This window comes from Primulina eburnea, chromosome 3 (genome assembly GCF_022965805.1).
Source record: "Primulina eburnea isolate SZY01 chromosome 3, ASM2296580v1, whole genome shotgun sequence".
NCBI classification, from domain to species: Eukaryota; Viridiplantae; Streptophyta; class Magnoliopsida; order Lamiales; family Gesneriaceae; genus Primulina; species Primulina eburnea.
Window position 1 is genome coordinate 19,473,456 of NC_133103.1, and position 16,185 is coordinate 19,489,640.

General features: G+C 37.2%; 2 protein-coding genes and 1 long non-coding RNA gene across 3 annotated transcripts; 1 reads left to right on the forward strand and 2 right to left on the reverse strand.

Annotated features, from left to right (window-relative positions):
• The first annotated feature begins 9,442 nt into the window (after positions 1-9,442).
• Positions 9,443-11,132, forward strand: LOC140827010 (protein FAR1-RELATED SEQUENCE 3-like). Its single transcript, XM_073189579.1, has 4 exons — positions 9,443-9,736; positions 9,852-9,876; positions 9,980-10,230; positions 10,335-11,132. The coding sequence occupies exons 1-4, from the start codon at positions 9,443-9,445 to the stop codon at positions 11,130-11,132; spliced, it is 1,368 nt and encodes a 455-aa protein (XP_073045680.1).
• Positions 11,133-12,185: 1,053 nt separating this feature from the next.
• LOC140828394 (uncharacterized) lies at positions 12,186-13,720 on the reverse strand. The gene is made up of 4 exons (XR_012117175.1): positions 13,312-13,720; positions 13,058-13,195; positions 12,766-12,820; positions 12,186-12,665 (listed from the first exon to the last, which is right to left on the reverse strand). It is a non-coding gene; the product is annotated as an uncharacterized lncRNA (long non-coding RNA).
• A 354-nt stretch (positions 13,721-14,074) lies between these two features.
• Positions 14,075-15,706, reverse strand: LOC140828395 (uncharacterized acetyltransferase At3g50280-like). The gene has a single exon (XM_073191371.1). The coding sequence runs from the start codon at positions 15,606-15,608 to the stop codon at positions 14,175-14,177; it is 1,434 nt and encodes a 477-aa protein (XP_073047472.1). The 5' UTR covers positions 15,609-15,706; the 3' UTR covers positions 14,075-14,174.
• Between the last annotated feature and the right edge of the window lie 479 nt (positions 15,707-16,185).

Sequence of the window (16,185 nt, forward strand, 5' to 3'; positions counted from 1 at the left end):
GTGAATTTAAAGAGACAAATATAATTTGAATTTTTCTAAATTAAAAATAATGAATACAGTATTTTTCAAATTGCAAAAAATATGTTTATTTAATTTAATATGTTAATATACTTTATTATCTTCCTTTGAAGATATTCAAATTATTGGAGTTATTTTTGGTCTATAGTCATGAGTTTAATTATAGTACTAACAATTTCTTGGACAAACCTATGCATATAAAAACTTTGATGTTTTTTTTAGTTTATAATATTTGTGTCTTAGAAGATGAATTCTAAATGTTCAAATCGTAAAATAAATGGTCGATATTAAAAGATCTACTTTTGATATTTCCATAAAGATTAGAATTAAAACACATAAATGAAATCGACATGATAGAATGGTTTTAATATATTAAATAATTATTATTTATATTATTATTGTATTTCTTTATGTATTTCAATTAATTGTTTTAGGTGTATAAATTAAGTATGTTGTGCATATTGACATGTTTGAAATATACTTTTCTACATGGTTGCATTAAAATATAATTATAAGGGTTATTCGAGTTGCGATCGAGGAATGGAGACCGATGGCTGAAAAAATAGAAAATGTTTTTATTAGTTAATCGTTTTAATTATTTAAACTAGGGGTGGTGCTAATTATTATTTTCGAAATAAGGAGTTTTGAGGTGATTTTAAACGTCGGGACGTAATTTTTATATGAACGTTTTGACAACCCACCCGACTAATAAATTCACAAACTTTTCTATCAAAAATAATTTTTAATATTTTAATTGAGCACTAATAGACCTAATTAACCTCTTTAGTGGGCCTAAGCCTTATTAGTGGCTTAATTAAATATTTAATACTCAAAACTCATCCCATAACCCTACAACCCCCCGCCCCACACACAACATCAGATTGTAAATTTTGTCCCCAAGCAAATACACGGCACACACAATATTTTGGAGAGAAACTTTGGAAGCCTTCAAGGGAAATTCAAGCCAAGGTCGTTGTCGCTGTTCTTCGCAATCGTCAACGTTAATTCGTGCGTAAAATACGCAAAAGCGCGTCATATTTCTTTCTTTCAAACATCTATCACACCATAATATTTATCGGAACATGTTTTGAAACAAAACAAGGCACACAACTTGATATTTTTGTAACCATGCTTACATGTGTAATAAACTCTTGATTTGTGGTTCCAAATTCATGTTTTTATGTGTTTAAGAGGGCTGTCATGTTAGGAATATTATCAAGGGTGTTTTTAGGAAGCTTTAGGGTCCTAAAACTCAACCAAAACACTGCACACGATCATGAACACAAGCTGGAACCAATTGGTTGTCAAGGTGATCATAGGGGCTCGGTTTTGTGGGTAAAGGCTGGGCTTGGTCTCAGCTTGGGGCCAGGGCTAGCTAGGGTCTGGTATGAGTCAAGGAAGGAGTCGAGTCAGGCGCTGGGGAAGGAGTCCTAGCAAGCTAGGACTCCCACCCGAGGAGTGCCATTCGGCGCGCGTTGTTGCAGCAGTGCGCATGGGCCCAAGGGCTCGGCCAGGGGGCTCGGGCTGGGCTAGGTCAATGGTTTAGGGTCCTAGGAGGGTGTACAAGGGGTTGGTCCAGGGGTTGTCTCGGTTGGCTACGGCCTAGGCGCGATAGAAGAGTCCTAAGTCTACTAGGTGTTCTCGGCCGTAGCTTGCATTTGTGGGTGTGGCTTCGGGTTCGAGTTAGGGGTCGAGTCCTTGGGTGCTTAGGGTCCAGTAGAGTCCATAGGGGGCTTGGCTCGAGGTTGGCTAATGATGGTTCGAGCATGGCTCGACAAAAATAGGAGATGGCTCGAGGGGAATTCTAGGCGTGAACTTAGGGTTTCTTCTTTAAAAAATAAATCGAAACACGGCTCACGGGGGTCGAGTCGTAGTTCACGAGGCTAAAATAATATAAAAATCTAATTTTTGAGTTAGGAATTTTATATTAAAGTTTGAAATTATTCGGGATTAAAGCACATTAAAAACGAATAATTAAAGATTAATTTAAAGTCTAGTATTTAAGCTAAATAAAATTATGAGAATTTTAATTTAAGCTTAAATAATTATTGGGGGACATGTTAGAGTCAATGAAATTAAGAAAAAGTCAGATTCGAGGATTTTTACGTCTAGGGATAAAACGGTAATTTTACACCTAAAAAATTAGTAAATTTCATGACAGTGCTCTGAATGCTGTTTTATATGTTAAAATAATTACTTTAAATGTTTATGAATTTTTATGATTTATTATGGACAATTAAAAGATATGTTGTATGCTTAGTTTAAAAAGAAAAATGATATTTTATGTATGATTTTTGTACTGTTATGATAATATGATAGTTGGAGGAGATGAAGTAATTGTGACTATTATGATGTTATAATGATATGATTGGGGATATCGTGAAGGAAAATGCCTCAGAAGGAGCTCATTCGTGAAAGAAGGCCATAGAGAGAGCCCCTCTATGGGAGAAGGTCCTCGAGGGAACCTGACGATCAGTATTTTCATATGATGATGATAGGTCAAGGCTCAGTTGAGGGGTGAGAGTGTCGCTGATGTCCCCGCTGCTCAGTATTGTGGTTACATGATAGATGGATCCATCGACCTTATGATGATACGAAAATCACAATTAACAATCCAAATTCAATAAAAGAAAAACGTATAATCTTATGAAGATAAAGGAAATGTTTATGATAAAATGATGAATGAACTATGGATATGTTTATGATATTATGAAAAAGTTTATATTCCACATGATCATGAAAACGTTTACGAAAATGTTCATGTTTAAAGTTTATGCATCTTCATGAAAACGATATTAAAGGATTTTCGAAAATAGCTAAACCTATTACTCAACTGACACAGAAGAATCAGCGATTCATTTGGTCAGATGAATGTGAAGCTAGTTTTCTTGAATTGAAGACGAGATTGACCACAGCACATGTGCTTACTATTTCCTCAGGTACCGGAGGATTTGTAGTGTGTACAGATGCGTCTGGTAAAGGTTTGGGCTGTGTACTGATGCAACATGGCAAAATGGTTGCTTATGCGTCTCGTTAATTGAAATCTCATGAAACACTTTATCCTGTTCATGATCTTGAATTGGCCTCCATTGTGTTTGCACTGAAGATTTGGCGCCATTACTTGTATGGAGAGAAGTTTGTTATCTATTCAGACCATAAGAGTCTGAAATATCTTTTTTCTCAATCTGATTTGAATATGAGGCAACGCAGGTGTATGGATCTCCTGAAAGATTTTGATTGTGAGATTCATTATCACCCTGGATCGGTGAATGTTACTGCAGATGCCTTTAGTCGTAAGGTGCATGATTCTGCGTTAGCATCTGTCAATTTCGCCAAAATACACGAGGATATATGTACTTCTGGTTGGACTTTTCACTCGAATTGGAATTCTGTCACTGTTTCAGCATTGCAAATTGAGCCTAACTTGATATCGAAAATCCGAAAGGCCCGACGAAGTGATGCTCACATTCAGAAGTCGAAAGAACTTGTATCTGTAGGACATCAGTCTGAATTTCAGACTTCTTCTGATGGTTCTTTACGACTTAATGGTCCGCTGGTAATTCCTGATAATGTTGATTTGAAATATGTCCTTCTTCGTGAAGCACATTGTAGCAAATACAGTATTCACCCTGAAGGTCGAAAGATGTATTTGACATTGAGACTCCAATTCTGGTGGAGACATATGAAGAAGGACATTGCTGAATTTATTTCGAAATTTCTTGTTTGCCAGCAAGTGAAAGCCGAGAGAATGAAACCCGGATGTTTACTCCATAGTCTCGAAATCTCGAAATGGAATTGGGAGCATATTACTATGGATTTTGTGACTCATCTACCTCGTTTGCCCAAAGGCTGTGATGATATTTGTGTTATTATTGATCGGCTTTCGAAATCTGCACATTTCATTCCGTATGAGCGGACTTATCCTTATAAGAGAATGACCCGTTTATACATCGAGAATATTGTGAGACTGTACTGTGTGCCAGTCTCAATTGTATCAGATCGTGATCCCAGGTTTGCTTCTAAATTTTGGGGTAGTTTCCAAAAGCGATGGGTACGCGGTTGGCTATGAGTACTGTTTATCATCCTCAAACTGATTGCCAGACTGAGCGTATAATTCAAACTTTAGAGGATATGTTACGTGCTATTGTGATGGATTTCAGAATGGGATGGCAAGATGCCTTACCATTGGTTGAATTTTCTTATAATAATAGCTTCCAAATGAGTATTGGTATGACACAATTTGAAGCCTTGTCTGGGAGACGATGTAGATCACCGTTGTTCTAGGATGAAATTGGTGAAAAACAATTGACTGGACCCGAAATGATACATGAAATGAATGATAAGGTTCAGGTAATTCGACCGCGGATGAAAGCTGCTCAGGATCGTCAAACGAGTTATGAGAATAAACGAAGACGATCCTTAGAATTCCAGAAAGGTGATAAAGTGTTTTTGAAAATATCTCTCTACAGAGGCACTGTTCGATTTGGCATGCGAGGGAAGTTATCTCCTCGATATGTTGGCCCATATGAGATCATTGATCGAGTTGGGGATCTTCTTATCGATTGGCATTGCCACCAGCTTTATCTGTCATTCATGATGTACTTCATGTTTCTATGTTGAGAAAGTATGAACCAGATCCATCACATGTACTTGCGCCTGATGAGGTTGAACTTGATCCTTCACTTTCCTATGTTGAACAACCAGTTTGCATTATGGATCGGAAGGGGAAAGTATTGCGTAAAAAATCAATTCCTCTGGTTCGAGTGCAATGGACACGACATGGTGTGGAGGAGTCAACGTGGGAATTGGAAAGCAAGATGCGAGAATCATATCTGCACTTGTTTGATTCTATTCCACTTGTTCATTGTATTCAATGTATAGTGATATATTTACTGATTTTAGTTTTGTTATGTACTATAACTGGTGACATATTATATTTTTACCAATGTTATGTTTATATATGGACACTTGAGATTTTGAGGACGAAATATTTTAAGTGGGGGAGAAATGTAAGGACCGTGTATCGCATTATCGTAAATCTTATTTGATTATCGATAATTCATGAAATTGTCATGTGATTATGTGTATGATGTATATCATGACAATGGAAGTGAGAAAATAGGTTGTGATAATAAAAGATTGTATTAGAAATTGATTTGTGTTTGAAACGTGTGCTGAACTGCAACAGAAAAGTGACATGTTACGGTTTTTAGCATAATTAATTGAGTATTAGTCCAAATGACTTGAGACCAATTTCATTGGAAAGCTAATACATAGTACTAAAACTTTCATGTTTTTAGTTTTGTCCAGATCCATTTGGAAATAGGGGTAAAATCATCCCGAAGTGCATCGTGTGTGTTGCAGTTCCTGCACTGACACATTTTGGGAGTATGAGCATAACTCTCGCATCCAATATCCAAATTGTGTGAGGTTAGTGACAAATGAAAGCCAAGACATAGATCTACAACTTTTACGTTGACCACTTTTGCTAATTCGGAAGCTAAAATAGCGTTTCAGACAGAGCAAGGCGCGCACCCGCGCAGAAGTGCGAGTGCGGGCAGAACAGGCCGCGCATGTTTCGGCGCCACCGCGCTCTGTGTCCTGTTGTGCACGATTTAAGAGGTGCTAAGGATGAGTTTTTGAACATATTTCTTCATTTCTTTGCTGAAGCTTCGAGAGAAATGAGAGGAAATTGATTTCTTTCGTACGAAATCACTTCGAAATGTTATCCAAACGCGAAACAAATTATATATTCGTAATCCTCGCGTCGAGAGCTTCCTTTTGAGGTAAGTTTCTTCTAGTTTCAACACCTTTATTTATTGAAGTGCTGGAATAGCATGTATTTGAAGTTGAGATACATATATGTGAAAGAATAACCGACAAAAAACTCGTATTCGAAGTCGGAATTGAATTATGTTATGATTTCTATTTGATATGAATTTTCAAAGTTTCAAAAGATATTTGAAACTTATATTGTTGATTTTGAATGATGTTATTAATTGAAATGAATATGTTATTGACGTAGATAGATTATTAAACTGATATCTTCAAGCTACATCAACTGGAACGAAGAATTGAGGTATGTTGCAACCGAGTAATATACGACAGGTATCTGTGTCATATGATATATGTTTGATTGATTTGATTGAGAATATGTGTCTATATGCCTTATGTGATGACTTGACGTGGCATACATGACATTGTGATTTGAATATCGATGTATAAAATAAATATTTTGTTAACACGCATCGTTTGATGCATACATCAATACATGACATGCACGTTGAGCTATGATCCTTGGATACTCTGATATGATTTGATTTAATTTTGGGGTTTGTGAACACAATGCTAGGTTTGGTGCTATATGACCTTTAAAGCATAGTAATTGTTTGCCCCAATGATTGATTTAGATTTGGGTTTTGATGGCGATTTGTCGACGCTATCATACAAGTATCCCTGATTGAGGCTGGTGTGCCAGCTCAAGCATTGATTTGATAGCGATTCGATTGATTCTGATACGTGCTCAGTGGATGGGCATTTGACCTGATACCTCCACGACATACATGCATTGCATATCATATATCATTGTTAAGATATTTGTGGTATATATTGTGGTTGCTTTAGACTGAGCTTTGCTCACCCCAGAGGGTGCTGTTGTTGTCTTTGTATGTTGACAATGACAGGTACTCCAGGATATAAGGAGACCGGAGATGGTACTTCTGGAGAGAGTTATATCTGAGTTGATTTGAGGTTTAGTGTTTATCCAAGTATATATGTATATGTCTTCATATATATCGGGGCATGTCCCGAAGATATGAGTTTGTTTGTTTGTAGTTGTTTTGGATCACGTGTGGGCTTGTTTTATATGTGATTGAGATCGACGAGACTGTATTATATACTATTTTTATTATTATAATTACATTTGACACGTTTTTGGGCTCATTGTAAAGAAAATTTAAATTCGTTTTCCGCTGTAATCACTTAACCCTAATCAGATTGTGTTGTAATAACGATTAGGAGCTAAGCGCCCCACAGCGGCTGTGGTCACCAAGCACTGCAGCACTTGAGCTTCGGCTCTTGTAGCGCCGCAGCGCTGTGCTTGGCGCCTAGGTGCTCACCAAGCGCCGCAGCTACACTGCCAGTGCCTAGGCGCTAGTACATTACATGTATTTTCGAGATTGTCGGTTGATATTTCTTGTTTTGGGGGTTCCAGTAAGTTATACCGACATGTATGTGGTTATAAATAATTTAGTTTTAGTCATACGGGATTCGGTTAGAAGTTGTTGAACTATGGTTAAAAATTGATCAATTCTCGCATTAATTCAGGTTAAACAAAACTCTGATCCGATCTAAGCCCTGAAACGAAATATAGAGGTAAATACAGGGGTTTGAGGTACATCTAAAGAATGATTAGAAGTTTGTTTAAGGTGTTTGATAAGTTTGGGTGGATCGAGTTAGCAGTCCTGGCAGTGCCCTAACAACTGTTACTGCATATTTAAAATGTGTATGTTAATTATGAATTTTTATGTAAATGCTAAAAAATACGTTGCATTATTGGTTTTAAGAAAATGTACGTATATGCATGAGTTTTACAAGTGATGGATACGATGACACGCTTTTGAAGGAGGTGAGTTGGTTATGACTAATACGAACACGAACATGTAAGGCCAATGCTCATTGGATGGGTAAAACTGTCGCTGATATCCCTGCCGTCGAGTACTGCGGTTATACGTAGATGAATCCATCGACCTAAAGCTGATACGAAAGTCACAACTAATGATCTGAATTTAATTAAGGAAATGAATACGTATATGATGATACGATATGACATGATTTGATATGATATGTTTATGTTTATGTTCATGCTTTTGAAGATCACGAAAGTTACTTTGTTTACAGTACTTTTAACTGTTTCATGTTATGTGTATTTACTTGTTGTTACGGTTCAAGTGTGTTGACTCTTTAGACTCACTAGGTGTGATTGATGCGGGTGAGCATTTTGTTGATGGCGAGACTGGATGTGCCGAGGACTGAGTGGACTGGGTTTGGTAGTGCACATGAAAACCCGAGGACCTTGCATTTCTTCTGTATATTATGATCATGAGTAATGGGTTTAAACATTATTTTTTAATGTTTTCCCATATTTTGATACGTTGTGGATTTTTGATAGACTTTTGGGTATTGCGTTCAAGTTCTTCTTAAAACAGTAGAGTAGAAGTTTGATTACATTTAAATTTTATTTAACTGTTGTTATTTTATTCAATGGTTGGATGACTTTTTAAAATTATATGGCTTGACTTAGCTTCATGTGTATGTGTGTTTATTTTTGGATTTAGGAATTTTAAAAAAAAATGAGTGATATTTTTAATAACAGACATTTCCAAATATGTTTCAGTTTTGGACCAATTCCCAGACATTTCTCCCTCGAAATTTGTCTACTCTAAAAGCATCCACCGTTCGCCGCCATTTCCCTCCCATCGGTTACGACGTCAGCTTCTTTTAAAGGTGAGTTTTTTTATAGATTAATGTTCATGGCATTCCGATTCGCCATCAGAGTGATTTTTTTTGTTTACGCTTCTTTGTGACTGTATATTGTTTACGCTTCTTTGTGCATAGAAAAAGGGAAGTCGGCTGTGAATATTTTTCTAAATACTCAAACTTTAAAATTTGACTATATATTTTGTATAAAAGTAAACTAAGAAGTTTCTGTGACTAGAATCAGTGAATAAATTATTTTTATTTTGGGACTTCATATTTAAGGCATTGAGAAAATGTAGTAGATGATTTTATAGAAGTGGTTGCAATGTGTTGTTTTATTGAAATCGTTCGTTGGATAAATAACTGGTATTATTCATTATTTTTTTATTTTCTTTTGTTTTTTCTGATTGCATAGTTGAAATATGGAAGATAACAAGCCAATTTCACTTGATGAGTTGGACGGAAACTACGATCAAGAAGATGACGAGCAAACTGAACAATACGTGGTTGAAAACTTCGAGGTACAAAATGAAAATTTGGTTGTTGATATTTTGAAGAGTAAATTACTAGTGGGTACGGTTGTGTATAGTGTGGAAGATGCCTATTTATTGTATTGTCAATATGCACAGGCCAAATGTTTTAGTGTGAGGAAGGATGACCAACGATGTTTTTCTCATACTAATGAACTTCAGTCCAAAGAATTTATATGTTCATGTGAAGGTTCAAAAGACGAAAGAAATTCTAATAAAAGGATTCTAGTTTATCAAAATTTGATCACTAGAACTAACTGCAAAGCGAAATTGAAGATCACAAGGGAAAAGAAAGTGAATGGCGGGTGAGTAGATTTGTAGAGGAGCATAACCATGAAATGTTTGCATCTGATCAAAATCACTTGTTAAGATCGGCACGCAATATATCACATGCAAAAAAATCGACTTTAGAAGCCATGGTAAATGATGGAATATTTGTCTCCAATGTTGTTTCTTTTATGGAACATGAAGCATGTGGGATAGAAAATTTAGGTTTTATCAGAAAGGATGCATATGATCATATGAGTCGACTGAAAAAACATACAAAAGTTGAGAATAGAGATGCCACTGCGCTTATTAAATATTTTATAGATAAGGCGAATAAGGAGAATTACTTTTACTGGAATGTTCAGTTGGATGATGACGATAGAGTGATGAACTTTTTCTTTAGGGATTATAGATGTTCTGTTGATTATGAATTTTTTGGTGATGTATTGTCGATTGATACAACCTACAAAACAAATAAATATAATTTGATTTGTGCTACATTTGTTGGTATCAATCACCATATGCAAAATGTTATGTTTGGTTTGGCATTTATGTCAGATGAGACCGAAAGCTCTTTTGAATGGTTGTTTACAATATTTCTTGATTCTATGAATGGAAACCAACCGAAAACTATCTTTTCATATCAATGTCAAGCCATGATGAATTCCATTGAAATGGTTTCACAGATTCACATCACCGGTTATGTCAATGGCATATAAATCAGAATGCTCCTTCACACTTTGGTAGTTTAAATGGTGATTCAAATGTCAAGAAGCTGTGGTATAAATGTATGAATTTTTGTGAATCTGAATATGAATTTGAGGCAACATGGAAATACATGATTGATACATATAATTTGGATGGTCATAAGTGGTTGAATGGGATGTACAGAATCAAGAAAAAATGGGCGACTGCTTTTAGTAATGGGGAGTTCAGTGTGAGACTATTGGCTACTTCGAGGAGCGAAGTCACGAATATGGTTTTATAAAAACAGGCAATAAGATGAGTTTTTTGTATGAATTTGTGCTTAATTATACAAAGATTCAGAAAAATTGGCTGTCGAAAGAGAAGACAGAGGATACTCGTTGTCGTCACGGTAAGCCTCCACAGATTTTGAAAAACCATCTTTTGTTGATTCATGCTGCTGATGTTTATACAATTTCTATTTATCAGTTATTTGAAATTGAATTGGTGAATTCTTTGAATTGTAAATCTCTTGAACCACCAGCCTATTTTGGCAATGATTGGAATTGGATTCAGATCAAAGTAAAATCTCATGATGAAAACCCAATGGTTAGGCATGTGGTGTTCAATAAGCAAAGTCGTGAAATAAAGTCCAGTTGTTGTAAGTTTGAGACAATGGGGATTTTGTGTAAACATGTTTTGATGGTGTTTAATTGCATGGATGTCACTATTATACCCAAGTGCTATATTTTGAGGAGATGGATGAAGAATATAAAAAGTCGAGTTAGCACCGATTTGCAAGAAAGTGAGAGTGGTGGTGATGGTGGTGCTCATGTATCTCAGATGGAATTTGTCAAACAAATAATGAGATCGGTATATGATCTAAATCAATTGAGCAAACCCTATGATTTTGCGAGAAAAACATTATATACATTGGTTGACACCGCAAAAGATGAAATCTCCAAACTTGTGATGAATTTGAGTATAAACGAGCAGTGTGATGATGATCCGAGTGAAGATCAAATAGGCGAAGTATGCATTCGTAACCCTCTTACTGCGAAAGCGAAAGGGATTACAAAGGCAAATATTACACGATACTGGGATCATACGAGCAAAAAAAGAAAAGGTAAAAGGAAAGGAAAAGCTGAAATCTGAAGTAAGTATTTGTATACAATTCATTTTATTTATCTACATGATCATATTATACACTTTATCTATTAGTTGATGTTTATATTGGTTTGAACGTGCTACATGAAATAACAGCAAAAAAAGGGGCAATGTTCAGAAGATGGCAACAAAACACGATAAATGAACTTCATACAATCACTATCGCAAAATCAGTTTGCATCCCCCCAATTTCCATCGGTATCTGGGCACAATGACCAAATGCAATATTCAAGTCAAACGGTAACTTAGTTTTTTTCCATAATTATATGCATATTTGTATTACATATTTTTTGATATTTAAAATGCAGGTAGGTTATACTAATTTTTTTTTAAGCTTCTCAAATGAATTTACCATCTTATCCGTTTGAGGCTCCTCCTACATGACAAGGACATCAAGTAAGGACTGTTGTAAATATCAAATAGGTATTTTTTACAAATTTATATTTGGTTAAATTAAATTTACGATGTTTAGGGATTTGGTCATGAAAATGCAGGAAGGTTATACTAATTTTTTTGAAGCTTCTCAAACGAATTTACATTCTTATCTGTTTGGGTTTCCTCCTACATCACAAGGACATCAAGTAAGGATTGTTGTATATATCAAATAGGTATTTTTTACAAATTTATATTTGATTAAATTAAATTTACGTTGTTTAGGGATTTGTTCATGAGAATTGAAGGAAGATTGGGGGGAATCCAAAAGCAAAGAGTTTGAAAAGAATCCAAAGTCGTGGCCGAGTTATAAAGGACATCAGAGATTGCCTTCTGTTTCACAATAGTTCCTTATTGTCTGTAATTATTTTCTTTGTTGCAAAGTTTATTTTCCGTGAATATTTTCTTAATTCGCTACTTTGGAACAATGACCACCACGAAGTTATCCAAACATGTTCATGTCAATTGAAAATTCTCACATTTTCAGATACGAGAAACAACATGATGAAAAAATTCTCACATTTTCAGATACGATAAAACAACATTTTCAGAATTGTACCACATGATGCATTTACAGATCAAGGAACAACTAAGAAACAACATAAGAAATAACATAAGAAACATCTCATTAGTATATTGAGAAACAACTAAGAAACAACATAATAAAAATCTCATTAGTACATTAAGAAACTAAGCCAACATATCAAAAGCAATAAACACTAGACATCATCACTAATTTTCATAGATTCAAGTATTGCTTTGAGCTCTTCAGAAATCTCAATCATTTTTAAGGCATTTTTCTGATGCTCACGGGCTAGGTCTGCCTGAGCATCTATCAATTTAGCAATTCTTTCGTTATGTTTGGCTTTTCTACTAGAATTTTTGGTGGACGCTGAACTTTCAGTGGACGTCGAACTTGAAGCGGCATAATGTTTTTTCCATATATTCATCAAATGCTCTCAATGCCTCTGCTTTACTGTGATATTCCTTGTAGGAAGCCCCACGAAATCCATTTACTTGCACTTGTGCCTCTTCCCAACGATCATAAACACCAGGTTTTTTTCCAGCAAAAACAACATACGTTTTTACCTAAATTTTAATAACATTTTCAGATAAAGTCAATACTAAGCATGAATAAATTTAAAGTTTTGCAGTAGAGTAATGTAAAACACGAACAAAAAAAATTTACCATCTTAGCAAGTTAGCTTTGCTGTAAACAAATCCTTTCGACTCAATCCTGAAAGCTGCATGTGCGATATGGTAAATATGAGTATTTCCTAAAAGGATTAAACTGTCCCTTTCTTTTTTTTCCATACTCTACAAGGATTAAATCAGATTGAGTCCTAGTAATTTGAGGCAAATTATCGGTTTGAAGAAAGGTACTGCACATAGAGCTTCCAAACCACAAAGACATGAAAAAAATTTAAATCATAGCTCCCTGTGCACTTCTTAAACAATCTTATGATCATATCAACAAGTACAAGTTCACTCTTTATATTTTAGCAAACCAAGAAATCTGGAAAAACTCTGAGAATTCACGCATTGATCTTTATCTTCATCAATAAACATTCCAAAGTGGGTGCAAATATGGTGATCATTGTACAAATCTAAAGGTCCACCTGCATCAGCAATAATCGAAGACATTAAAACATCAATGACATAGAATCGAATAATATTATGTAATGAAAATTTTTAACAAGCACATATTCAATGTTTGAGAGCATGGGGCATATACCAAGTCATGAATATATTCTTGGTCATCTTTATGAAGCCAAAATGTGTAATCATCATTTAAGTCAAGGTTTTCAGATAGATAAAGGGATCCAAAGTTGTGTTTTCCTTGTACCTGCAGCAAGGTGGAAGCGTTGCGAGGAAGAAGCATTGCTAACGGCGGAGCACGGTGGAAGCCATGGAAAACAACTAGCGGCGCAGGCAAGGAAGAGGCGACACACGGTGGAAGCGTTGCTGGCGGCGCATGGTGGAAGAGGCGACGTCCGATGGAAGAAGCGAAGAAGAACAAAAGTAGATAAGCTTCAGATCTACGAAGGAACGTCGATTGTGTGGTGTTGAGGGAACAAAATTAGATCTGATTTTTATTTCCCACCATTGGGTAGATTTCAATTAACCATGGTGTGATTTGGGTTTGAAAGTTATTTGTATCGATTTTCTGAAAATTATAAAGTATTCACATTATGAAGCTTCTAAATTGATAAGGTTTAAAAAGATTTTTTATAATAAAATTAAGTGACACATGTCACAATATGAATGGATTCAGGCCGTACTTGTTGAGATATAATCGAATGAACCTGAATATTCCCGGATTCTCTACATGATCATTCGACGATCCCAAAATCGTGGGATTAGTCAATGTCTCAATAATATAGCATCTCCCGAATTGCAAGAGGCTTTGTGATTTAGACTTGGACCAAATTTAGTATAAAATATTATTTGAATTCAACAAAATTAACGATGACTTGTGTTGTACTGGTCTCTCCATGTATTCCAATAAAATTCTACAACGATAATATATATTTAATTCCTTAGTTATTAAGCTAATTTAATTTACAGATTTAAAAAACGTTTTAATTGGTTTCACATTCAGTAATAACCCGACACATATTGCATAAACTCCGGGTCCAACTCGAGACCCGCCATAGTTTCGGGCGCTAGAACCACCTCCAAATCCACACTCCCACCCGCTTCTCGGCCCGGAAAAGCCGAAATCTTGCCATCGAATTTGTTCGCCCGGCCGCTGCGAACCGCCACCGGTCGGCCCCACCCAAAATCATTATCGTACATCGGGAATCTAGGAGAGCTTCCCATCGTTATCATGGCGCCGTCAAAATTCCCCAATGGGAAGCACCGTGGGTCCCGCTCCCACTCCTCCACCAGCTTCCTCACGGTGGCGTTGCCGTGCGCCGCCACGGCCTTGTTCAGCTGCTCCGCGCACCACCGGAGGTCATGGGACAGGACCTCCCCGGCGGAAGCGTATGTCGGGATGCTCTGTATCGCGTTGCCGAAGTAGAGAGGGTCCAGATTCGGCTTCAGGCGGTGCCGGAAGTTCACCGCCATTCTGAACGTCGTCTTTTTGGAGGGTGACAGTTTCCGAGCTCGAGTGATGCCTCGCCATAGCAGCGCGCTTAAGGACTGAAACGATGAAATTTCGGCTGAATTGGGTTGATTTGAGACGGCGGTTCTCAGCCATGGTAATGGAGTTTTCTTCTCGTCGGAGAATTTGTGTGCATCGTTGCTGAATTTGCCCATTACCTCCGCCGCGTCGACTCCGTCTTCGATTTCCCATTTCTGGTTGTTAACTTTGGCTTTCAGCTTCAGTATCGATTCACTGCTGAATCTGAAAATCTTCTCCCTAACCGGAGAATCCACCGAGAAAGTAACTTTAGGCCCGCCGGCGGGGAGTTTAAGCACCGCGGGGGAAACCAAAACCGAGTCCCGGCTGAAATCCGGCGCCCTCGAAATTCTCCTCACCCCCCTACTCATTTCCGCAAAAGTATTGAAAAAATTCCAGAACGAAGTCCCGTCCACAACCGCGTGATTCACAGAACAACCGATGAAAACTCCATCCGCCAATTCCGTCACCTGCACCGCCATGATGGGCCTAAAATGCCCCTGATAACTCACCATCCCATCAAACGCAAAGAACCCCTTCACCGCTTCCGGCAAATCACCATCCACGGACCCCAGCAAATCCCTGACCCAAAAATAACACCCATCAGCATGCACAAAATCAACCCCACCATCATCACAACTAACATAAACATAACCGTCCGAATCAGTCACCAGCCGCCCCGCCAGCGGCGGAAACCGGGAAAGCGTCAGCGAGAGGCCACGCTTGAGCACAGAAACCACCTCGGAAACCGGCACCACCGGCCTTGTGAACAAGCACCCCTTCTGAATGTAGTGGCAAGAAAGCATGGGTAGGTCAGAAACAGAGAGCTTCAGCTCCCCCAGAGCTGACTTCTGGTCGGGGAAAACGGTGCATCTGGATGCCACATGCACAGATTGCGAAACCATGCTCGATAAAACTGAGTGGATTTCAGAGTCTATAGATATCGGGGAGACGAGCGGGGGTATATCGGCAACGTATGTGTTTGGTAATATTTAATGATTTTGGTTTACCGTGTGGAAGATTAATATATAGAAGGTCTGATGGAGTAATATTCTTGGGTTTTTGGTGTATTTTCCAATTATGATTTGGTGCATGGTACCTTCGTGTCCATCACCCTAATCTTTGGATTTTATAATAATAATAATATATGACAAATTCGGGCCACATGGTAAAACACTGAGAGGATACAAGAGTTTTTTAAAAAGTCAGTCGGTGTTGTATATGATAAAATTTATTATTGAAAACGGGTAAAACGGGGAGTTGAGACTTGAGGCTGATTCGGCTCCCATGTATAGTTCCAGTGGGTACAAGTTGTGGTTGTATTCATAGTTGCCTAGAGGAGGACAATCCAGGGAGCGAGGACCTGGTTCATGCATCGGGTTATAAATTTAAATTTAAATTTAAATTAAATAAATTGGTACCCTTGCCTTCGTTCAAATTTAATTTGTGGTCGGTCCTCTAGTGACTCAGAAATTAGCTCTT

What these genes read in the sequence shown, in the direction of transcription:
- LOC140827010 (XM_073189579.1), top strand. Translation starts at nt 9,443, where the DNA reads ATGGTAAATGATGGAATATTTGTCTCCAATGTTGTTTCTTTTATGGAA. An exon ending in ACCGAAAGCTCTTTTGAATG is followed by an intron (nt 9,877 to 9,979) that starts GTTGTTTACAAT and finishes ATGGTTTCACAG; the next exon opens with ATTCACATCACCGGTTATGT. An exon ending in TTAGTAATGGGGAGTTCAGT is followed by an intron (nt 10,231 to 10,334) that starts GTGAGACTATTG and finishes AATTATACAAAG; the next exon opens with ATTCAGAAAAATTGGCTGTC.
- LOC140828395 (XM_073191371.1), bottom strand. Translation starts at nt 15,608, where the DNA reads ATGGTTTCGCAATCTGTGCATGTGGCATCCAGATGCACCGTTTTCCCC.